Below are 26,798 nucleotides of genomic sequence, written 5' to 3' on the forward strand. Positions count from 1 at the left end.
TCCGTTGCAGTCATCTGTAAGGGGCATCGAGAAGAGAAGCTGCTGAAGAATGCTGGAATTCTCCGGATTAAAGAAGGCTGCGTTATCAAAACCAAGAGGCAAACCCTTCATTCAACGATAGAACACCATATGAAGGCTTCTGCTACATACATTAAGCCTTTAGAGTTTGCAGTCGTAGAGTCTTCCGGACTCAGAAAGATCGCTATAATTGATCCGAAGCCAATCATCAATGGGCAGAACTTATTCCACCAAGCCAAAAATGTGGAAGTGCCCGAACCACCAACATACGGAGAAGTTATAACCCATCCAGCCGTGAGCAGTGGATCCATCTTGCTCATCATTGGTCTACTTTGTTGGATATCCCGGAAGCAGTGGAAAAGGCTCTGGAGCAAATGCCACAAACCAAAGGAAACACTGGCCGAGAAGTTTGGAAAGCTGCGGATTTCTGAACCAGCTCATACTGCCCCCGGCCAGGATGTTCATACATGAACAATATGCTAGTGAGCAAAGAGAAGAGAATTTATTAGCCCCTTGCGGTGCAACGACGAATTTATTAGCCCCTTGCGGTGCAATGACAATTGACACCGCACGGGCTTTCCTCTATGACGCGCGCGGCTACTTGAGCCATTTGTTTTTCTCTTCTCTTTGCTCATCATGCACTTTTTTAAAATAATTTTCCCACAATAAAAATGGATTAGTTAGCAAAATTATTTGTATATAAACCCGAAATTTTGAATCAATAAATCACTTCCACTTCCAATTCCACAATCACCCTTGAATGCGTCAGTTTTTGAATGCTTCAATTTTTCTCTTATTTCCCAAAGCTAAAAATCCATTTTGTTAAGCGAAGTTAATAGAAAATAGTTAATAGTATTAACTATTGTTAATAAAGTAGAATTTTTGCTTTGAAAAATAAGAGAAAAATTGAAACATTCAAAGGTTGCCGTATTCAAAGGCAGACAACTTTCCCTTACTCCATGATTCTGATAAAGATGAAAACATCGAATGCGGTTAAAAATCTTTAGATACAGTACCCAAGGAGATGAAATTTCTGATTCAGACACCAGAAAAGAATTGACTAAAGCTCCGAATGTTTAAATATAAGTAAAAATATCAAAATATTATGTAAAATTCGATAAATGGCAGCGGCTGCCACTTGGTCCTTCCGTGACACATTTAGTTAGGGTTCTACGAAGTGTTAAAAAAGACTCATCAAAAAATTTATTCTCTCCGTCATACTCTCGCGCGATACTTTTTCTCTCCGTCACTCCTGTGAGTTCAAAGCGGGAGATCGAGAGAGGAGAGAAAAATTCTCTGGCGCGCGCAGTTCACACAGTCAACACATGCACTGAAATTAAATTCATCCGCTCAAGTTTACTCGCTCGCACTTGCAAGTATCAAATGGCAGTGCGAAAGGAAAAGAATATAAAATCTCACCACTCACACAATGCTTCCTTTTCTGCATGTTTCCACGAAATTGTCTCTGCTAGGGGCAAACAAAGCTAAGATTACAAAGATTCTCAAGAGTACCAATGCCACAAATGGTTTTATAATAATAATAATTTATTTAAATAAGATTCATTTAAAAATTAGATATTATAAATGAAATAAATCACACATCAATTTCCCTAAAAAAAAATGAATGGATATTTTCAAAGAGATTTTAGAGAATATCGGCTAAAAGAAGAAAAAAGGAAATCAAAATGATACATATTAGGTGAGATTCTTAATAATCTCACCTACTATAATCCTAACAAAATTTCATGTCGTCCGATCGCGCTCAAACTTGGCCAAAATGTGTTTCGCCACTTCCTGATCACGAATATCTATGTGGCTAATTTACATTCCTGGCCGCTCTTTGGAGCTTAATAGCTCCTAAACTAAAAGAGATATCGACTTGCAGTTTAGGGCAAAGGTTATATATCGGGTGAAAATTGCAACTTGGTGCATTAACCCCCCTGTCCCCACCCCTCTTTCCGCCATTTTGAATACTCCCCTTTATTGTTTTCTCAATAGCTCAGCCCCTATAGCATCGATCGGGCTAAAATTTTAGTATGTTATAGCTGGGCCTTAGGGCTTTCCATCAATACTAAACTTAAGGTCCCCCAACCCCCCTGACCCGAGCTATAAGGGTCCAAAAAAAATTCTTAAAATGGCCATAACTCCAGTTCTAATTGTCAGATTTTAAAAAGTGAGGGCGTTTTGGAAAGCTCTCATGAAATGACACTTCCCTTCTAACATCACAAGTTCATAAAATCACCGCTAGGGGCGCTATTTTTAAAAAGAAAATTTTTCAATTTTCTAAATTAAATAACTCAAAAATTCCATTGTGCATCGGGCTGAAATTTTAGTATGTTGTAGCCGCAGATTATACCTATCAAACAAAAAAATACTTAAGTCGATCCATAACCCCTGACCCCAGCTATAAGGGGTCAAAGTTCGAACATTGACTGGCCTCTATCTCCGGTTCTAATTAACATATCGACCTAAATTTTACCTTTTTGGTTTCGTCTCGATGAGCACTTTCAGATAGAAGTTCAAAAAGTCACCACAGGTGGCGCTGTGATAGCGTCAAAATTCATCAAAATTCAAACTAATTTTTCTCAAAAACGGCATTGTGCAAGTTAATGAAATTTTAGTATGTTGTAGTCCAGTCTAGGTTGTTTCCAAAATGGTGCGTAAGTGCGCTGTGGTTACAATAGAACCGGAGATATGAGGGGTCAAATTTCACGAAATTCAAAAAATCATATCTCCGGTTCTATTTGACCGATTTTGATGAGTGAGGGCTTAAACGAAAGATCTCACTAAGTGCTACAACTTTCTAGAACACTTGAACTTCGTGGGACCAACACCGGGAGCGCCACAGTCGAAAAGCCAATTTCAATATCACATAACTTCAATTATCTCGACTGTCGCTGAACCGAGTCTGATAATTACTTCGACATAATTGTAGAGAACATTTGTCTCTATATTTTGTCCTTACATCACTTTTCGATCAGATAATGCTATCTGTCCGATTTTGTCGTTTAAGTGTGAAAAAATTGATTTTTCCCATAATAACGCTTTGAAACCACTCAGATGCCAATTTGACTGCTTCTACTCGACTAAGACACTTAAATTAGGGTTTTAAATGGAAAGTGTCACAAAATACAACAATTCTTTGATATAGGCTGCTATTCTGCCATCTTTATAATTTTGTAACTGAGCAAGATCCAAGAAATTTGGTATTCTCACAGAAAAAATATAAAGTTCTAAAATATTAGTACTCTCCAAATATTTTAGACCTTGTTATAAAGTCTCCAACAAAATTTTCAAATTACCGTATTCTATATCCAAGAATTTTTCAATTAATCCAAGAATGGTTTTATCGCTTTCCCTACGCTGTTGTGTTGAATTGTAGCGACATTCGCTTTTTTCTGCCCAAAAAATACTGTGAAAATATTGATAAATTGAGACAAATCTGTGGATATGGCTGGCGGAAAAGCAGGCAAGGATTCTGGAAAAGCCAAAGCAAAGGCCGTTTCGCGTTCAGCTAGGGCTGGATTGCAGTTCCCTGTGGGCAGAATTCATCGGCATCTCAAGAATCGCACCACAAGCCATGGACGCGTGGGGGCCACAGCGGCCGTCTACTCAGCTGCCATCCTTGAATATCTCACCGCTGAAGTACTGGAGTTGGCTGGTAATGCATCAAAAGATCTTAAAGTGAAGCGTATAACTCCCCGTCACTTGCAGCTGGCCATCCGTGGAGATGAGGAATTAGACAGCCTTATTAAGGCCACTGATTAAAGATTAAACTGCGAGAATTATCGCGGTATCTCTCTGTTGTGTACTGGATATAAGGTACTCTCCAACGTTACGTATAGTAGACTGCTCCCATGGGCAGAAAAGATAATTGGTTCATATCAGGCAGGATTTCGACCGGGAAAATCTTCAACTGACCAGATTTTTGCATTGCGCCAGATTCTGGAAAAATGCACAGAGCAATCCATCACTACACATCACTTGTTTGTTGACTTCCAACAGGCATATGATAGCATAAAACGCGATCGGCTATGGGACGCCATGGTATCTTTCGGCGTTCCTAATAAGCTTGTCAGAATGGCAAGACTTTCAGTACTGGGTAATGAAAGCTGTGTCCGTATAAATAACAAGCAATCGGACAGCTTTTCCATTAGCTCTGGACTGAGACAAGGGGACCAGATATCGCCTTTACTGTTTAATTTTGCACTGGAGGCAATTATCAGACAAGTAACCATCAGCCCCAATGGCTCCATATTTAATAGATCCTCCCAAATTTTGGCATATGCCGACGATCTGGTTCTGATTGGCCGAAGAGTGACTGATATACAGCAGAGATATCAAGAACTCGAGGAAGCAGCATCGCATATGGGACTCGCAACAAACGAATCAAAAACAAAATATATGATGGTATCGAAAAGCGATGCAACTCACAGTGGAAACATTTCATGTGGAGAGAAAACCTTCGAATGGGTGGATAGTTTTAAGTATCTTGGTTCCAATGTCAACTCTAAGAATGTAGTAAGCACAGAAATTGCCTCAAGAATAAACCAAGGAAATCGGGCGTTTTATGCTTTACTACATTTATACAAGTCTCGGTCCCTCTCGATCCACACCAAATTAAAGCTCTACAAGACACTTGTGCGGCCAGTGGTAACTTACTCGTGTGAATCCTGGACAATCACAAAATCTGATGAAAATAAACTTGCCTCTTTTGAAAGAAAAATTCTTAGGAGGATTTTTGGTCCAGTAGAGGAAACGGCTGGAAATTGGCGAATCCGTAGGAACGATGAGCTCAAACGGCTATACAAGGATGCGAGTCTAGTTGCACACGTCAAGGCCACACAAATACAATGGGTTGGACACGTTGTGAGAATGGAAAAGGGTACGCCAGCTAAGCGAGCATTTGAAGGGGAACCAGCAGGAAAACGTGCTAAAGGTCGACCCAGGATGAGATGGTTGGATCAAATAGAGGGAAATTTGAGAAAATTAAATGTAAGAAATTGGAAAAGGTTGGCTGAGGACAGATTAAAATGAAGACAGGTTGTGAATGAAGCCAAGGTCCTAGACGGACTGTAGCGCTACAAATGATGATTAAGGCCACAATTGCGGGTGGTGGTGTCATTCCACACATCCACAAATCGCTCATTGGAAAGAAGGGTGGTCCGGAATAACCGTATCACTCCGGAAATCCGAGCTCGTAATCATAATTTCCAAAAACTCCAATTAAATATATCCATCTTTCCACGACTTTAATTGCCTTTTCTCTCCCTAAAATAAATTACTTGACCAATTTTGCGTTCATTATCTTATAAGTACAGGAACCCTAGACAGATGGATCTTCAATGCAGGAGTCCACAGAATATCTATTTGTAATGTCAAATAAATTCCGGACAATTCTTTGACAGTTTCATACATTTTCTTGTACGATCCAAGGAAAGTTTAGAGGTCTTTTTAAATTTTGTGAAGTGAAAGTCTTGAGAAAATGAATCGAAATTTGGCCAATGTAATGCTATTATAAAAGATAGAACGTCAAGAAATGCTGTAAGTGTTGAATAAAGTCAAATTACGCATATAATTAATATTTATTTTTAAATAATTGGTTTATTTTTTATATTTTTTTAAAAATATTTTTCAGTTCAGAAAATGCTCGCAACTTGAAATATTTGAAATGTCAAGGAGATTTGTTTGATATTTCTACAGAGGCATTCATAAGTCGTTTCCGACTGCTTCCTCATGCTGCCCAACAATTAATTGAAGATCTGGAACAATATGATCATTCCGCATCAGAAATTCCATTTCACACCAGAGTCTTGGCTAAACTCAACTTTTTTGCGACCGGAAGCTACCAGATGCCCGTTGGAGACAACAGTTTGGTCAATTTGAGCCAGCCCTCAGTATTTCGATGTGTATCGAATATATCCAAATTAATTGTGAAGAACATGACTAAATACGTCAGGTTTCCAGGAAATCATCGCTCCTCCGAAAACGGATTTGGAGCACCACCACATCATTTTCGATGTTACAAAAGATTTTATAGCATTAATGTTGAGGCTATGCGTGATAGTTCTTTGCAGTTCTTAGCAGTAAATTCTAAATATCCGTGTGCTTACTATGATGCCAGTATTTGGGCATCTTCATCTTAACACGGATGCCGTTGAAGAATACGAGATTTACTTCAATGCGCGACAAGTTCCCACCAGAAAACATATTGAACATATCGAGCTCCAGTACCATCCTATAAGAGCAGCCAATATTATTTACTGCTGTTTCATTTTGAATAATTTTATGCGAGCTCATAATTTTCCAATGAGTGAAGATGATGTCCCGGCTGAAGAATTCGAAGAACGAGCACACGATTATATTGAAATTACCCTTTCTAGATTCATCAGAGATAATTATGCTCGAAATTTAATATAAAAATAAAAGGGACAGATAATCCTAACCGGCTTATGTAGGTGAGATTCTTAACGTGAGCTAACTCGGAGTGCATGCAAATTCGATTTGATGCTGAAGTTGGGAGACGCCAGTCAGTTATCTTGAATCAAATTCGTGAAATTATACAAGTTTTGTATTTGAACCAAAATATCAAGGATTTGGATGAACTGACAGAAAAGTGTTATATGGGTGAAATGTAGACCAGAATGCTCTCTATAATTTTGCCGTAGAACTTGAACTCATCGATTACTCAGAAGCCAAGATAAGCGAGGTTTTTTGTTTCTTAACTCGTTTTTTCATCCAGAGTGCCCCAAGTGTTCATTTGTTGAACTTCAACTAAATCAAAGAATTGTTGTATTTTGCGGGACTTTCCATTTAAACCCCTATTTTAAGTGTCTTGGTGGAGTAGAGGCAGTCAAATTGGCATCTGAGTGATTTCAAAGAGTTATTATGGGAAAAATCAATTTTTTCACACTTAAACGGCAAAATCGGAGTGATAGCGTAGTCTGAGCGGAAAATGATGTATGGACGAAATGTAGAGACAAATGTCCTCTACAATTATGTTGAAGTAATCATCAAAATCGGTTCAGCGACAGTCGAGATAATTGAGGTTATGTGATATTGAAATTGGTTTTTCGACTGTGGCGCCCCTGGTGTTGGTCCCACGAAGTTCAAACATTCTAGAAAGTTGTAGCATTTGGTGAGATCTTTCGTTTAAGCCCTCATTCATCAAAATCGGTCACATAGAACCGGAGATATGATTTTTTGAATTTCGTGAACTTTGACCCCTCATATCTCCGGTTCTGTTTTAACCACAGCGCACATACGCACCATTTTGGAAACGTCCTAGACTGGACTACAACATACTAAAATTTCATTAACTTGCACAATGCCGTTTTTGAGAAAAGTGACTTTGAATTTCGATGAATTTTGACGCTATCACAGCGCCACCTGTGGTGACTTTTTGAACTTCCATCTGAAAGTGCTCATCGAGACGAAACCAAAAAGGTAAAATTTAGGTCGCTATGTTAATTAGAACCGGAGATAGAGGCCGGTCAATGTTCGAACTTTGACCCCTTATAGCTCGGGTGAGGGGTTATGGATCGACTTAAGGTTTTTTTTGTTTGATAGGTATAATCAACGGCTACAACATACTAAATTTTCAGCCCGATGCACAATGGAATTTTTAAGTTATTTAACTTTTAAGATTTAAAAATTTTCTTTTTAAAAAAAGCGCCCCTAGCGGTGGTTTTATGAACTTGCGATGTTAGAAGGGGAAGTGGCATTTCACGAGAGCTTTCCAAAAAGCCCTCACTTTTTAAATTCTGACAATTAGAACCGGAGTTATGGACATTTTAAGAAATTTTTTTTGGACCCTTATAGCTCGGGTCAGGGGGGTCGGGGGACCTTAAGTTTGGTATTGATGGAAAGCTCTAAGGCCCAGCTATAACATACTAAAATTTGAGCCCGCTCGATGCCATAGGGGCGGAGCTATTGAGAAAACAAAAAAAGGGGGGTCTTCAAAATGGCGGAAGGAGGGGTGGGGGGTGGGGGGTCTATGCACCAAGTTGCAATTTTCACCCGATATATAACCTTTGCCGAAAACCGCAAGTCGATATCTTTTTTAGTTTGGGAGCTATTAAGCTCCAAAGAGCGGCCGGCCGGCCGGCCGGCCGGGAACGTAACTTAGCCACATATATATTCGGAATCAGGAAGTGGCGAAACACATTTTGGCCAAGTTTGAGGTCGATCGGACGACATGAAATTTTGTTAGGATTATAGTAGGTGAGATTGTTAAGAATCTCACCTAATATTATTATCCGATTTATTTCACTTTTATTTAATTCTGAATTATTATGTTCAGAAATCACTCAAATGTTTTTAATTCAATTTACAGTGCTTCATTGAATCACAAATTATTGCTTAGAAAATATTTTCTCGAGAGCTCCTGTGATCTTATTAGCTGCATCTGCAACAACCTTCATAATTTGGGAATTTTGACGATCAATTTCGAGCCTTTCTTCCTCCATCTTCAATCTCTTTTCATCCATTTTCTGCCTCTCATTTTCTTTGCTTTGCTGATCAACCATCACCTCGATTACTTGGTCCATTCTGTCTCCTAAAAAATACGTAAAAAAAAGACTTTTATGAAATTTAAAATAAAAGCAGAAATTTACCATTTGTGACTGCGACACGGCGTCTCTTCCTGGAAATTGCAGCTGCTACATTACCGGGAACACTCACATCAACCAATTCTTGATTTGAACTCCCGGCTAGGAATTTCTAACAACCAACAGCGAAAAGTAACAGAATGTTAACAGCCGCTGTTACCAATTTCATGCGAGTGGAAAGTAGGTGACGGTTGGCATGAATTTCATGCCAGTGCTGTTAGGTTTTTCAGTTATTTTAGCGCTCCAAGCGGTCGATCGCAAATACTTTGCTTTTGATATTTGGTTCGGCTCGCCGCGGTGTATGATTGTGAAATTTTATACAAAAAAGTGAATAAATCCTGTATCCTGCCTGACAAGTGTTCTGCAAAATTAATGAGGTAAGCACCCAAAAAAATCAACAGTTGAGAAAGTAGAAAAAGTTCAAAGGAACATTGAAGTATACTTTTATTTCCTGAAATTAACAGACTTCTAGGATTCATTTTACTTCACAAAATCCTAGACAGATAGTACCAGAACTTGCCTCTGGTCTTATTCATTCCTCAAGAATCCCATACAATGTACTCTGAATCAGTTTGTCGGTTGCTGAATCAATCGCAGTGGATGGCAATTCTTGAGTCTGTGGGTAGGTGTAATGTGGCTTTCCAGGGAACACTGATGGAATCGCATCCTTTTTCAACCTGATAACTTTTAGTGGAATTTTAGTTGAACATCCATCCACACGATGATATTTATCCAGATCAGATGGAGTAAAATGGTTGAGACACACTGCAGAATAATTTGAAGGAGTAAATTGTGGACGATCCATAGATGTTATCCATTTTTGCTTCAATTCAACATCATTCGGAAAACTGAATGTTATGATCTTGTCCTTGTAGCTCTTACATCCTTTCACGGAGCAACGACGAGGCATTTTGACTATGTAAAATATTTCAAGATAGGAGATAGAGGAAATTACGTATCAATTTGAATAATTTACCTTGAATTATTATATAGCGCGACTTATTGACACTATACGAATTCGAAAAAAATACCACCGAATTATTAGGACCGAAGATATATTTCATTTTGAATTTTCGAAAATATCAAAAAACTAAAAATCCGCATCAAAAAAGAATCCAGGTGCAACCAATTCATTAATTCACTTACTTCCCAAAAATACTTTGCTTCGTTTCTATTTATATGAGTATTAATATAAACATCAAACAAAATTGCACAATCATAAAGAGTATTGCCAGAAAAACTATTTAAATTTTTGGTCTGTTTTTTTCCTTAACGTTTATGGAAGCAAAAAAAAAACACTGAATTAGAATCTGTTAGACTTTCCAAGGTTGTAAAACGTTTCACAAATTTTGTTTATCGGTTTAATTTTTATTGTTGATTTTCGGTCGCTAAAAAGTGTCACGTTTTTAAAGGGTTAATTAGCCAGAATCTAAAGAAATTTACCTTCCTTATCAATGAATGAAGGATGAAATACAAGTGAATGTATAGTGAAGCAAAGAAGCACAAGCCTGTAAAAGTATTTTAAAAAAATTAAGTATTTCACCTCGATCATTATAGATCATAATCATACTTGGTACAGAGCAGAGATTCTCGAATTAAAGATGAAGAATGAGTGTAATAAAATGTTGTAATGAAGTGATAAAGCTGCAATAGAATGAAAAAAAAAATTGTAGACATTTTTACTAATATTTGTGGAGGACAGAGCGAAAATGGCACATATCCTATGCTTTAGCAATATCCTATGCTTAGCAATAGAATATGTGACATTTTTGGTCCGCTCTCTACATTTATCCATTTAAATTCATTATTGAAATATTTCTTACTGCCTGAAAAAATTGCTCTGGATGACTCATCAAACACTATACTGTTATATCAGGAACAAAGACCTCAATGATATGATTGAGGACGCTCAGTCTATCAACTGCAAGATTTTCTTTAACAAAATAACTAAAAATCGTACTAAATATTCACTTCCAAGTTTAATAACATAACATTTAATGTTTAGATTTAGAGTACACAGTATTACACTGATTTAACAAATTTTGAACTATTCAAATACTTTTTAGACAATTTTTTTTGGCGATAAATGAACACACTGATAGCACTTAATAAAAGATAATGAGAGATCGAGTGATCAATGCAATCGTTTTTATAGCTTCACAATTATCAGTGAATTAATTGACAAAAAAGCGGGAAACGTAGAGAATGATATCCAGATTTGCTCTGATTTATTGACAATTATTTCGCGCCAAATTTAAACGCAACGGTTCTAAACATGTTGAATCAATATTAGAAAGATTAAGTTCCACAGCTGCATATCTGTAACATTAGCTCAATATGTTTTACTTTACAACTAAAAGCAAGGAATTATGAAATATAAGAGTATTTTATGAACGTGATTTTCACATCGTTTATGCTGCAATGACTGTTTAGAATGGTACTTCTTCTATATGAAATATTGTATTTTTTGGGTTGGATTATATATTCTAAAACTGTTACTAATGTAATTTCGTAATTTCTCTCTTCTTTTTCCTGGTCCATCATATTGCAGATGAATACCGAATATTTTCCTAAAGTATTTGATTTTGAAGAAGGAAATGTTTTGAAATTTAAATTCAACCGCGCGGCAAATTGAGAAGAAAGAAAAAAGAGGGAGAGTCACACGTGACCAGTACCGCACCAAACAAGCGCTTTATAAAGTGACTACCGAATACATTCAAACCTCTACCTATCGTCTATGGTAATATGAAGGAGTCGTTGGGAATATGAAGGAGTCGTTGTCCCTCTCTACATTTCAGAGCGGCAATGGTCACACTACACACATAAGTGCAAGCGAACATTGGCGATCTGAGGTGTTCAGTGCAGCAGCACAATTCGTTCGTCGTTGGAATATGTTTAAAATTAAAAAAAAAGTAATTTAATATAATTTTGTGTGATTTTCTTAAATTTTTTAAAATAAAAAAAATGTTTGTGTTTTCGCAGGTGAAATGTGACTATATCATGAGACTTTTCGAATTCTATCAAAATTTATTATCTTAAAGCATTACACATTTTAGATACTTTTTTTCTTTAGTATTATATTTTTATTATTCAATTGAATATTTAATCAATTTAATATTTTAAGCATTTAGCATTAACTTATGAAAATCGTAGAGTTTCTGTCTTTGTCAGAGTTTTTAGTTTTTCTTGCCCAAGCAGGAGATCATATTTTTTGTGTAATCGCTTAAAAGCAAATTCACCATCGGTCTGAAGGCCATCTTAAAAATATTTTCACTGAGAACTCCACATACTGAACATAATTCGTCAGTTAAATCAGCATTTGTCGTAACTTACGTTTCACAACTTTTCAGGAGACGAAATTTTCAGTTCAGCTTTATTTTTTTCTTAAAAATGAGCCCCAAATGCGATACTTTTGAGTCAAAATAATAAAAGTGGCACTAATAAACTGTAAGTTAACTCGAGAAAATCTTTATAAAATGATTTAAAAGCTGAGATATTGAGATATATGTTCGATGAAACACAATAAGATTTTATCGTAACTTCCATCGTTTATAAAGCCGTAACATATAAAGCCGTAGTTACGACAAATGCTGATTTAACTGACGAATTGTTCAATATCAATTACAAAACCTTCTGACCGAACACTTTCTAATGTAACTTCTATCAATGCACTTAAGGTATTGTCTTTGAATGAATACATGAATACATGCCATGTGAAAGACCATAAACTTTACGTCATCCGATGCTTGAACAAGATTTTCTCTCTCCGGAATCGTCATATATTTTTATCACTAAAATCTGTCTTAGGTTATCCAGAGATTTACTTTTCCAACAACTAATCACAAATAACTGTGCAACTGAGCTTCAATCTTGTAGAAAAAACTTCAGGGAATGAACTATCCGGGAGTTATTCACGTATTTTGTGTCTTTCAAAACTACACAAAAATCACTTAATTTCTCGTTAAAATTACTGAAAACCTATTCTAGATGATCGAAAGAATCACTTTTCTAACATTTATTGACGATCCACTAAACAAATGAGGTCCCATTCTTGCATAAAGTCCGTCCGGGAGTGAACTATCAGAAAGTTATTGATGTATTTTGATTGCGTTACAACTATTAAAAATTGACTTAATTTCGAGTAAAAATCACTGAAGACCACTTGCACATGAATCACAGAACCAAGTTTTATCGATTTCGAAGCCCCATTTATAACTTAAAGTCCCATTTTCGAAGTAAAATATCGGGAATCCATTTGACATTTCAAAATTAGGTTATGTTTCGTTCTTTTAACGATTTTAACCATTTCTTAGACTGTTTTCACTAGTTTTTCATCACTATATGCTAAAAGATCACTTATTTTAAGTAATTTGAATGTTATTTTTTCACAAAAACTTAAGAAATTAGCGAAAAACTAACAAAATGTGGGAGCATCCCGCATGAAAACAACTGAGCATTCTCAAACTCGCACACTAACGCAATAACGCATCAGCAGGCTGTCATACACGCTCACTTCCCTATCCATATTCAGAGCGGCAATGGTTCAGGCATTGCCGCTCTGAACAACGACTCCTTCATATCAACGACTCCTTCATATTACCATAGACGATAGGTAGAGGTTTGAATGTATTCGGTAGTCACTTTATAAAGCGCTTGTATTGGTGCGGTACTGGTCACGTGTGACTCTCCCTCTTTTTTCTTTCTTCTCAATTTTGCCGCGCGGTTGAATTTAAATTTCAAAACATTTCCTTCTTTAAAATCAAATACTTTAGGAAAATATTCGGTATTCATCTGCAATATGATGGACCAGGAAAAAGAAGAGAGAAATTATGAAATTACATTAGTAACAGTTTTAGAATATATAATCAAACCCAAAAAATACAATATTTCATATAGAAGAAGTACCATTCTAAACAGTCATTGCAGCATAAACGATGTGAAAATCACGTTCATAAAATACTCTTATATTTCATAATTCCTTGCTTTTAGTTGTAAAGTAAAACATATTGAGCTAATGTTACAGATATGCAGCTGTGGAACTTAATCTTTCTAATATTGATTCAACATGTTTATAACCGTTGCGTTTAAATTTGGCGCGAAATAATTGTCAATAAATCAGAGCAAATCTGGATATCATTCTCTACGTTTCCCGCTTTTTTGTCAATTAATTCACTGATAATTGTGAAGCTATAAAAACGATTGCATTGATCACTCGATCTCTCATTATCTTTTATTAAGTGCTATCAGTGTGTTCATTTGTCGCCAAAAAAAATTGTCTAAAAAGTATTTGAATAGTTCAAAATTTGTTAAATCAGTGTAATACTGTGTACTCTAAATATAAACATTAAATGTTATGTTATTAAACTTGGAAGTGAATATTTAGTACGATTTTTAGTTATTTTGTTAAAGAAAATCTTGCAGTTGATAGACTGAGCGTCCTCAATCATATCATTGAGGTCTTTGTTCCTGATATAACAGTATAGTGTTTGATGAGTCATCCAGAGCAATTTTTTCAGGCAGTAAGAAATATTTCAATAATGAATTTAAATGGATAAATGTAGAGAGCGGATCAAAAATGTCACATATTCTATTGCTAAGCATAGGATATTGCTAAAGCATAGGATATGTGCCATTTTCGCTCTGTCCTCCACAAATATTAGTAAAAATGTCTACAATTTTTTTTTCATTCTATTGCAGCTTTATCACTTCATTACAACATTTTATTACACTCATTCTTCATCTTTAATTCGAGAATCTCTGCTCTGTACCAAGTAAGATTATGATCTATAATGATCGAGGTGAAATACTTAATTTTTTTTAAATACTTTTACAGGCTTGTGCTTCTTTGCTTCACTATTATACATTCACTTGTATTTCATCCTTCATTCATTGATAAGAAAGGTAAATTTCTTTAGATTCTGGCTAATTAACCCTTTAAAAACGTGACACTTTTTAGCGATCGAAAATCAACAATAAAAATTAAACCGATAAACAAAATTTGTCAAACGTTTTACAACCTTGGAAAGTCTAACAGATTCTAATTCAGTGTTTTTTTTTGCTTCCATAAACGTTAAGGAAAAAAACAGACCAAAAATTTAAATAGTTTTTCTGGCAATACTCTTTATGATTGTGCAATTTTGTTTGATGTTTATATTAATACTCATATAAATAGAAACGAAGCAAAGTGTTTTTGGGAAGTAAGTGAATTAATGAATTGGTTGCACCTGGATTCTTTTTTGATGCGGATTTTTAGTTTTTTAATATTTTCGAAAATTCAAAATGAAATATATCTTCGGTCCTAATAATTCGGTGGTATTTTTTTCGAATTCGTATAGTGTCAATAAGTCGCGCTATATAATAATTCAAGGTAAATTATTCAAATTGATACGTAATTTCCTCTATCTCCTATCTTGAAATATTTTACATAGTCAAAATGCCTCGTCGTTGCTCCGTGAAAGGATGTAAGAGCTACAAGGACAAGATCATAACATTCAGTTTTCCGAATGATGTTGAATTGAAGCAAAAATGGATAACATCTATGGATCGTCCACAATTTACTCCTTCAAATTATTCTGCTGTGTGTCTCAACCATTTTACTCCATCTGATCTGGATAAATATCATCGTGTGGATGGATGTTCAACTAAAATTCCACTAAAAGTTATCAGGTTGAAAAAGGATGCGATTCCATCAGTGTTCCCTGGAAGGCCACATTACACCTACCCACAGACTCAAGAAGTGCCATCCACTGCGATTGATTCAGCAACCGAGGAATGGAATAAAATATATAAACAAAATGAGGAGTTGTTAAACAGTGATAAAATCAAGAGCTTCCACGATTTCAAAGCTTCGTATCAGGACCATTTGAATTTGGCGGAATATAAAGTATACGAAGACTATCATCAGATGATATTTTACATTGTAAATTTATCAAATGAAAGTCCATCACAACTGAGAATCCCAATTCAAATTTTCGTGAATCATACACACAGAGAAATTTTAGTGGCATGACAACTCCAATTGGTGTTGTTGGACACACCAACCTCAACCCCAAAATCAACTAACCCCAATTTGGTGTTCAGAATACACCAATTGGTGACAAAATAGCAACCAACACCGGTTTTTGGTTTCTGATTACACCAATTTCACACCAATTATTAACACCAAATTTAGCGTTGTTGGAACACCATTGTGGGTTTTGTATCACACCATCTCAAGAAGATATAGGTGTTCGTTTTACACCAATAAAAGTGTGAATTTTCCACCACTATTTTTTTTTTAAATATAACGATTTTTTCAAAAGCTTCCATATCCAAACCTATAGCCGTACGAAATAGAATAAATGAAACACAAATTTTATTGTTATAATAAATATTTTTATTAAAAGAGTTTTTAGTACAATATTTGAATTAAATATAATATAACATTAATTTTTTTTAATTCATATATTTAATCACATTTTTTTTGTAAAAAGCTTCTAACACATGAAAAATTTTTTTTTTTCTTATTTTTTTTATAATTTACCTGGATTTTCCCAATATACCAAAGAAAACAAATTTTTTCCCTCATTGAACATCGCAGTTGAAATGTGGCTTTCCGTCTCATTTCCACTTGTTCTCACGGCTGGATATTTTCCTCAGGCCATCAATTTTCCTCATCTGAAAACATATATAAAGCATAGCGCATTTTTTAGAAATAAACATTTAATTTTATGTTTGAAAAAGAAAATTAGATATTCAATTTTTTAAATGAAACACGGAGTTTTTCTTAATAAAATATCTTAAATAATCTTTATCTAACTAAAAGTAGAATTAAACAATAATAAAATCATGCACGGCTCTTAAATTTTAGGTCTAGGTATAAATGGGCGGAAAAGCGTCCCAACTTTAGGAAATGTTCGAACTCTCGTGATTGGGTCCTGCGTGAATGTTTTTTTTGCTTAAAGTGTTATATCCAGGAGAACGCATAAAATTTTAGTAATGCAGGCACCCTCCTTAAGATAAGTTTAAGTACGTATTCGCAATTTTATCTTTAAGTTTGGAAAGCTAAATAAATTTACCACATATTAATGTGCGCGATGTATAGGTATTTATATTTCTCAATATAAATCATCATGCCTAAGGCACACTTTTTAGCTCAGTAAATTTGAAGAAATCAAAATTCGCGTCCCTTTCTCTCTCACAAGACTTGCATAAGTCCTCAAAATTGGACCAAACTAAATTAAATTCTGTGTGATGTTCAAAAGAAATGAAGAGGGCGAAAGACATTAAGCAAAGCTCTTGAGAAAGAAAGGGATATAAATTTTGATTTCATGAAATTTTCCTGATGTAAAAGATGTCCCGTAGCCATTGAAAAAAAAATTGGTATAGCTATAATTTCGGTTTCAAAATAAATAAATTACTTACCTTAGTAAATATTTTCACGACCCCAAAGGAATAATCGGTTGAAAATGATAATGATAATGGTAGAAATCTCGTGTTTTTTTCAGGGCCTCGGTGTTCTGTTCATTTTATATGGAGCTAAATGAAGCTCTTCCGAAATTCTGATTTGTGGCGGTAGCAGCGCCGACTTGCTTCGGAAAGTCGAAATGCTTCGCGGTCCTTTCATGAGTGTGTGTATGTGTGTGCATGAAAGCAAGCCGTCGCGGAATTTTTAAGCGAAAATTTGTTTTATAATCGCAAAATAAAGTGTAAATTTGGTAAAATCTTAATCAGTGTGATGAAAAATGCGATGCATAGTGTGCGGAGCGACAGAAAGAGACTCCCGAAAGGTGTCATTCCACGGGTAAGTAATGTAGTGCAAAATAGTGTTAAAATCCTCAAATTCTGTGAAATACAACTATATGGTGAACCAAATTATCCAAATTTCTATTAATCAGTGTTCATAGAACCTAGTGAACCTAAGAAAATTGTGAGAAATCTATAAACAATAGAGAAATAGCGATATTTCGCAGAATCACTTCATAGGCGGGAGAATTCCACGAAATCCCAGTAAATTTTTTGTCCGCAGAGTCATAAGACACATCCATAGGACATTTTCCAATGTTGTAAAAAATTATTGAAAATTTACTAAAAAAAACATTTTCTCTCTCGTGAAGAAAACATAATTTTATTTTTCTTAGTATTTTAACACTTAAAACTCGAAGAAAAAATCATATAAATTCCAAATTGACGTTAATAACAGTACAGGTATTTTTAACCAAAAAATCAAATTTTCACTAATTTTTTATTTAACTTTAATTTAAATATATTATATATGTAAAATAATCGCAATTTAATCGCAATTGAATACTCAATTAATTTAACCTTTTAATGAGTTACGTGGGTCTTTGAATTAAAAAATAAAATCTGTTTGAATAATTGTATAACGTAAAAAGAATAAATTCCCAGAGTTTCAATTCCTTCGAAATAAATCTTTGGAAAATAGAGCTTTTAAAAATTCTTGTCGGTATGGGCGGGCAGTGAAATTTTTTCATAGGATTTTTTAAATTGGCCCTTACGATTTCTTTCAGTTTTGGATATGTTTCGCAGGTAGGGTAAATTAAGTTAATTCAAAACCTGCTCCAAATGGAAATTTTTCGCTACTCCAAATGGAAACGTCATTGTTTTCACGATAAATATAGCATTAAATTATTATATTTATGTATTTTCTATACCAGAGATTTATTATTTAGTTAATTTTGCTCCAAATAAAGCAAAAATCCATTCATATTCACAAATTTTAATTTATTAATTTCTCAAAAAAATGAAAAGTGTACCTTTTCACCATGGAATTTTTCATCGATCGACCAATGAAAAACACAATTAGGTAAATGTTGTTTATTGGTCTTGTTTAACATTTAATGTCACATTTCTGGCTAATTTTAGTTAAATTAAATGCTAATCTTTATTGTTAACGGTACGTGAAGTTTTCAAATCAAATAATTACCTATTTCGTGAACAAAAATGGTTTTTCTAAAGTGTCTGCAAATGCTTCAATAGGAAGCCCTGGAAATATGATTTTTTCGGAGAGATTTTCCTATTGTTGTTGATGGGAAAGGAGAAAAGACCGGGAATAAGAACAAATCGTGGACTCAAGAGCAACTCAACAAGGTTTTGGAAGCCTTTCGTTGCGGTTCCACTTACACTATTTGAGACGCTCAGAGCAAGAGTGGTCCCCTTTGTATGCATTTCCGTATTAAAACGGTCCACTTTTGCACTGAGCGTCTCATTTGTCTCCAATTAGAAACTTTCCCTTGTCTCCATTTGGATTAATATATTTCCAATAGAAGCATTTTACACTCGTGTATTTTTCTTGTATTTAAGAAGTTTTCAAATTATATCTAAAGAATTTTCACTAACAGTAACGTTCTAGAAGAGTCAAGGCGCAAATTTATGTAATTTTCTTCAGAAAAAATATGAACTTAATGTGTTGAATCTTCTGTCAAAGTTAAAGCGTCTGCAAATGATTTTGAATTAGGACATTTACCCTAGTCTAGCTGAACATTTCGTTCTTAGACACCTATCACCGGAAAATTCGCCATCTTGAATTATTCAAGGTCAAAAGCCTACTTTTCACCCGATTTGGTCAATTAACTAATTAAGAGGTTAATGATATTTTGAAACCCTCTTGAACAATTTTCATGAAAATGGTTTTGTGGTGACTTATAGACAAATTTAATTCGACAATAATTTTATATGCACCAGAAAAATTTGTGAAAAGGAATATAAGGCAGAGCTCTCAAAGGTCAACCACTTTGGAAGGCTCAGACTTGAACAGATTTGGTTAAATTTGGATTTTTTGGAAAGGTATTGTAATTTCGAACCCGGCTGCATCGGTCTTTACCGGTTAAGTACCGATTTTTGAATAATTTTACATCCCCAATAATTAAAATTCCCTAAAAATAATGCTTTTCCGGTTTTTCTCAAAATTGGCCCAAGCTTTTTCAAAGATTTTTGTATATGTTTTAGAGCTGGTCCAGGCGAATATTTCCCCCAAACATACCTATGACCGGAAAATTCGCCATTTGGAATTATTGAAGGTCAAAGGCCAACCACTTTGGAAGGCTCATTTTTCTTTTTGGTTAAATTTTGATTTTTTAGAAAAGTATTGCAAATTAGAACCCGGCTGCATCTATCTTCATCGGTAATGAATGGATTAAGAACCGATTTTTTGATTTTCAAATGCTCTTGTGATTTATGAATCAATTTAATCTCTAGTAGATCAGTGATTCCAAAAGATTATGCAAATAGCTAATTCACCGTGAACTCTATCTCGTGAGTTCGAGCATTCTGCAAAGCTGGGACGCTTTGCCATCTCTTTTTTATTAATAAATTTCATTTTATTAAGTATGTTCAATTAATGTCCTTTTTCATGCCTAACGGCATTATCACACTTGCACATTAAAATTTTAATGTGATTCACATTAATTGTCGCTTGTGAGCGTCCAAATATATTATTTGAGTCTTTGAGTCACTTGATATTTAGGGCGTTTCTATTTATTGATAAAGAAGTGGACTTGGCCTGCAAAAGTAAGTTTAAATTTACCTAAAGCATAAATATTTTTCACATTAAAAAATTAAAGAGAAAATCGCATTAATTTTTCACATTAATGCTATAAATCAAATTTTGCGGGCCAAGTCTACCTTTTTATCAACAAATAGATCAAATTTTGAATATAAAATGATTCAAACACACAAAGTACACATTTGGACTCTCACCAGCGACAATGCGTTGTGAATCATATTAAAATTTTAATGTGCAAGTGTGATAACACAGTAATAGTTTAAATTTAATATACTTCCTTTTTAATATTTTGAAAAAAAAATTAGAGAAAAAATATGGTTTTTTTACTTCGAGGCTTGCGTAAACCCTTTCTTAAAGATTAATGAGTTATTTGGCATATACAACCTGAGAAAGAGCTTGTCCACCGTTTTCCTCTGGAGGTTGGTCACCAACGCTAAGACGGCGGTGGACGCTAAAAACTACGTAGTCTATCTCTATGTAAGGGGATCTCGAATGTATCTTTATAAATAAATAAATAAATAGTTTGTTGTCTATAGTAAAGAAAAATCGAACACCGGTGGCCCATTCTGATTAATAATTTTTATACTTGCTTTATGTATTTTATTGACCTTATTACGTATAAAAGAATTTAAAAAAAAAATAAATGGTAAATCCTCCTAGCTTTGCGTATACTTGAACTCACGAGATAGAGCTTTCCGTGAATTAGATATTGTTCTACATGGTCTTTTGGTACTTACCTGTCTACTAGAGATTAAATATTAAATTGATTCAAAAATCACAAAAGCATTTCAAAAACAAAAATTGATAAAGAAATGATAATTTTTATAATACTTTGGCATTAGTTACAAGCATACGAATATACAAATAATGTAAATACGAGAAAGATATGTCATTTATGGATATTTAACCGATTCATTACTTATTTCAAGACATTTCCAAAAAATCCATATTGAATCAAATCGTTTGAAAAACCCTCTATAATAGTTAATCTTATATCTTTGAATGGTGATTTTTTGGTCACATATGTTTGGACGAAATGTTCACGTGGAATATGTCCAAAGCCTTCAAATAAATGATGTAATTTCAGAACGAAGCAAGTTGCACAGTCTAGTGCATTTTAAAAATATGTAATTTTTTTATGTATAGTAAGGTGGGTAACTGGATCGTTTTCCGTAGAGTGCTACTTAAACGCTAGTTTTTGGACTGATAAAATTCTTTTTACTTCTTCTAAATCCATAGAATTATGCACTGTTTCATTCAGAAACATAATATAAATAAATATCAAAAATATTAACGAAAATTTATAAAATAATGATAAATACTGAAAAAAATCAGCATGCACTAACTGGGTCGCCTTTTGGGTAATTCACTTTTAATTAAACCTTTGGATTTTAAATACTTTTTTTCACAAGGAAAAGAACAATAATTGTTTTTAATCAACCAGCTTTCATTAGCGAAAATATCACCGCTAAAAAATTTTTAGTGCAGAACCCAGCTGGCACAAGTTTAAATGAGTCGATTACACTCACTTATTTAATGGAAATAAATAATAATTTTGCTTTTTTTCAAAGTTGAATTGTTATATTATCATGTTACTGTAGTGAGTATATTACGGAAATAAAAATAAAAATATTATTTTAAGTGGATTAGGCATAAACGATCCAAATAGCGAAGCGCCCGGATTAGCTTAGCACACTTGACTATAGTACAAATTAATGTAAATACATGTCTATATATGTATATATGTTCCATTTTTTTTTGCAGAAAAAGACATATTGTTAGAACCGTCAGGGAATCTGTAAGGGCGGAGCCCTCAATACAATCGCGTGGATGAGCGCCTTGGCCGCCAGAGATTTCTCCAGAACCCTCAGCGTTCCTCCTAACGATCTATACACTACGACGATCCGTAGGGGTAACTCACAGGCTAACACTAGGAACACTCTTAGGAGAAATCGGCGCCGCTCCGAGAGACATCTATGATGTCAAATTCAAATACCAACGGGGGGTTTAACCGTTGGGGAGAAGCTAGTGCTAACAATGTTTTATTAAGAAATGACTAAAATGTATAATAAAAATATAAGAACACCAAAATGCTTTATATATATTTTTTTATTATTTTCAAAACCAGTTAAAAGTAGTTTAAGTTTTCCATTTCCCCATTAATAAAAATTGATCCACTTTAAGGAAAAAAAGATACAATGAAAAGAAATTTAAATGTGTTTCATTATTTTATAAGAAATTATAAAATAATTATAGTATATGAAAACATAAAAATATAAGACAACTAAAATGCTTTTTCTAAATTGTTTTTTTTATATTTGTCAAAATCGTTAAAAACGCACTGAATTTTCGATTTCTGGATAAATAGAAATTGATTCACTTTAAGAAAAAAGACATAATGTGAAGAAATTGAAAAATGTGATCCACTTTTGTTTTAAAGAAAAAATGTATTTTATTAAAATATAAATATATAAAAACATTAAATGCTTTTTTCTTTTTTAATATTTTCCAGACTTTGAAATCAGACTTAATTTTCCATTTCTGCTTAAATGGAAATATATTTAGATATTTTTTATTGCTCAAAGTTTTAGGTTTTGCAATATTGATTCAATTTACACAAAATCAAATCAAAATTTTGTCGTTGGCATTTGAATTTTTGAGACTTCTTTAAAAAACTCAACTTAGCGTTAGTCAGCACAACGCATAATAAATTTATTGAGAATCATAAAACCATATTGTTAACAGGTGAGTATAACTCCAAATTAACTGAAAGAATTTTGAAAACAATTTTTATTTCAAAATTTGTTGATTTTTAGAAAAAAATACCTTTCTTAAAATTTCCTTCATTGCCTTTTAGACAATCCTCCCAAACATAAAGGGAACTTTACATTAATTGCTTAAAAAAAACAAAAAATGGAGATGTATTCTTAAATATTTCAAGATTCATGCAATATCTCAAGCACAAAATAATTCGTATTACACTTTATCTTCTAATTAAAAAGAAGAATTAATGTTAAATTTCTATTGGAAATGATATTTCACGAAAAAAATTTGTTTTTCAAATTAATATAATAGAAGACCATTCCTAAGAAAATTCCATGGACATTCCAAAATAATTCCACTTCTGATTATTTACTGGGTTTCATACAAAAGTAAATGGCAAAAATGTAAAAATTGTGACGAAATGTGCTCAAATTAATCTTATAAGTATTAATTCTTTAAATCATTATCATTAAGAGCAATTAATGAACACAATATAACTCAAATTGAACGCAATGGTTGATTCAATTGCGTAATATTGAAGTATACACTCAAATATGCTGTGTGTTGATACGCATTTTTTTCGGAACGAGTACCACAGCCTAAACAAGACCTCAGACTTTTATTATATTTTGCATAATGATGGCTTATTAGATCCACTTTTGATAAGTCAAAACCGTATTTTGATAAGAACCATAGTTTTTAAACTACAAGCCCTAACGTTTAAAAATTTAGCACTTTTCTATAAGAGTAAGCGAGATGGAGGAGTGAAATAAAAAATGGCTTCAACTCCGAAGCCCCAATCGCGAGGCCCTGGTTTTTTTTTCAATTTCCTTGATGATGAAGCTTGAACATTTCCTGAGATATCTTCCGAATTGCCCTTTCTGGACTCCTGCCTTCAAAATCGTCATTCGGCCAGTTTGACCTGAAATTTTTCAAAAGCAGTAAACAAGCATTAACACCAGTTTAAATAAATAAATGGGATTTTTGAGTCCTATTGAGGGGTATTTTTCTGATATAGATTATTAATCAAAGGGCAAACTCACCAAGAAATCTCTGTGAAGTTTCCGCTGGAAAATTCCATTGAAAAAAAAGAAAACACTTCTGCCACCGAAATCTAAATTATCGGTAAATTATCGGTTTATTAAATCTAAATTATCGGTAAAAAAATACGTTCCGAAAATGCACTAATTAACACAATTAATATTTTAGATAAAGCACAGAAAATCGCGTAACATGACTTCCGCACTCTTCACTGGCCAATTTGTTACTAATGCAGCAGGGAGGGAAAAGAGCACACGAAGGATAGTGAAGAACACCGCTTGGCGTTGTGACAGCACCATTATAGAGAATTGATGGTGTTACTATTGCACCATTTTAGACATTTTTGTGGTGGAGTTAATACAACACCTCCAAAGCATTTCATACAACACCATTGATTCAAAACTATGTGTTAATTTGGTGTGAATGGTACTACATTTGGTGTTCAAGCAACTCCAACACCAAATTCAACCCCAATTTCAACACCGCTTTCTTAAAATCACTTCTCTGTGTGTAACCTGAAAATCAGAATAATTCAAGACGGAAAGGAAATTAAATATACGAGCTTGAAATGGATAATGCACAAGGACATGATTCTAACAAATTGGTCTCAAATGATTAATTTGATGTCTTATTTCAAAAACAATAAGACGGGAATTGATTTGAGTGTCACATTTTATATTGAAATGGCGCGAGACGCTATAGATAGAGCAATTGATGCAACAAACGATGTTGAGGAATTTATATACGTCGGAGAGCTTCATTTTATCAAAAATCAACTTAATCTGATGGTTAGCAACCGAAGACGATATGATCCAACTACTTTGGAGATTAGTTTCCTACTTCACAACATTTCACCTTCAGCATACAGAGAACTACGAACCTTTTTGATTTTGCCTAACCATACTTATCTGAGGCAATTAAGCAGTCAGTTGAGCGTGTCCATTGATCAGGAATGCTCAAATATCTTGTTCCTGAAGCAAATTGTGTCCACGATACAAGACGTTCAAGATAAAATTGTAGCTTTATTGATCGACGAAATTCATATTAGTTCTCGAGTAACTTATAGAGCTGGGACAATATCAGGATATGCAGACAATGATCCCTCCAAAGTTGCAAAGACGGCCCAAACATTTATGGTGTCTTCAATATATGGCAATTTTAAACAAGTTATTGCTATAATCCCAGTTAAAGATTGCACCGGCAACGATCTATTTGATCAAACTCTAAGGATCCTCAAGATTATTAAACTTGTAGGTTTAACTACTCGAGTAATTGAACTCGATAACAACAAGGTGAATGTTACGTTGTTCTTAAAATTAACTGATCAATTTACTGATGCTGGAGATCTTGTGTGCAGGACCAAATTTATGATACTTAATCCAGTCGATCCTCTAAATCATATCTTCTTATTTTATGATTCCGTGCATTTGCTCAAAAATGTCAGAAATAATTGGGTTAATTGCAAAAATTCTCAAGAATTTATATACCCAAATTTTGAGTCTTATGCATTGCAATACGCATCTTGGAATGATTTGAGGGAGCTCTACAACGAGGAAAGGAAAATGCCAGTTCGCCAGGCTCCATTTTTTTTTAAATTGAACCATTTAACTCTGAATCCTGATGGAATAGACAGACAAAAAGTCATTCTAGTTGAAAATATATTCCATGATTCAACTATTAATTCATTGAAGGTCAAAGGATATACGGAGACCTATGAATTCATGGATATAATTAAGAAATGGTGGTCAATATTCAACACAAGAAATAATTTGATTGGTATTCAGAAAAGAAACGACTGGCAAACCCCGTTTTATTCAGATGCTGACTTCCGCATTGGGTTCCTGTACGATTTTTTGTCATGGCTGGAGATATGGAACTGTGATGGTAATAAAGGTTGCCTTACAAGGGAAACTTACAGCGCCATGTACCAAACTACGGAATGTATGATCAAGTTTATTAAGTTTTCCATTAGAATTCAGAACGTATCATACTTCTTACCTGGAAAAATACAAACAGATTCCCTCGAAAGAAGATTTGGAAGGTATCGCTTTTTATCAGGTTCAAACTACCATATTTCAATCAACAATTTAATGGAATCTGAGAAAAAAATAAGGATCCAAAATATTTTGCGATACTCCAATCTACTGGATTTTAAAATTGAGAAAGGCGCAGAGACAGAAGTACCGGAAACAAATGTCAGCAGTTACCTACATATCCTGGACACCAATTATTTGGATGAAGCAGAATATAATGAATCAGCTAATATTTATGTTTGTGGATATGCTGCTCATGCTTATTTAAAAAAAAAAAGTTTGTGATTTATGTAAGGAGTTTGTGTATGATGGCATAGGTGTTAAGATCGATGATGATTTTTTTAATGAAATGCAAAGAGGTGGTTTGAAAGTTCCCTCAAATCATTTGTTAATATTTTTTAAACATATGTGTGCAATTTTAATTTAATTTTTTTAATTTAAGCAATATTATATTCAAAAATTTTTCAATTTTAGTCAGTGATGAAATTGTAAGTATGAAGCGAAAAATACAGAAGTACTGAAAATTAAAACGTCTTTAACCAAAAGCAAAAAGCATTGTCCTCCTCTTTTTCTCATCATCATCTCTTTCATATCATCGGCGTGTCGAGCGAGTGAGTGGGGTGAGTAGCAATCGGCAAAAGTCGTTGGGCTTCGAGATACCTATCGGCGACTGGGTATGTATGAATAAAATTTTCTACCTTCCGTCTATGATAATATGAAGGAGTCGTTGGAACTGCGCGCGCCAGAGAATTTTTCTCTCCTCTTTCGATCTCCCGCTTTGAACTCACAGGAGTGACGGAGAGAAAAAGTATCGCGCGCTCAGTTGATGTT

At 34.1% G+C, this 26,798-nt stretch overlaps 2 protein-coding genes across 2 annotated transcripts; one reads left to right on the forward strand and one right to left on the reverse strand.

Moving 5' to 3' along the window:
- Positions 1–3,366: 3,366 nt before the first annotated feature.
- LOC129808686 (histone H2A.v) lies at positions 3,367–3,786 on the forward strand. The gene has a single exon (XM_055858456.1). The coding sequence runs from the start codon at positions 3,469–3,471 to the stop codon at positions 3,784–3,786; it is 318 nt and encodes a 105-aa protein (XP_055714431.1). The 5' UTR covers positions 3,367–3,468.
- Positions 3,787–9,159: 5,373 nt separating this feature from the next.
- LOC129808687 (THAP domain-containing protein 1-like) lies at positions 9,160–9,537 on the reverse strand. The gene has a single exon (XM_055858457.1). It carries the CDS (start codon positions 9,535–9,537, stop codon positions 9,160–9,162), a length of 378 nt encoding a protein of 125 aa, XP_055714432.1.
- Positions 9,538–26,798: the final 17,261 nt, after the last annotated feature.

The sequence above is a fragment of the Phlebotomus papatasi genome, chromosome 5 (genome assembly GCF_024763615.1).
Source record: "Phlebotomus papatasi isolate M1 chromosome 5, Ppap_2.1, whole genome shotgun sequence".
Classification (NCBI taxonomy): Eukaryota; Metazoa; Arthropoda; class Insecta; order Diptera; family Psychodidae; genus Phlebotomus; species Phlebotomus papatasi.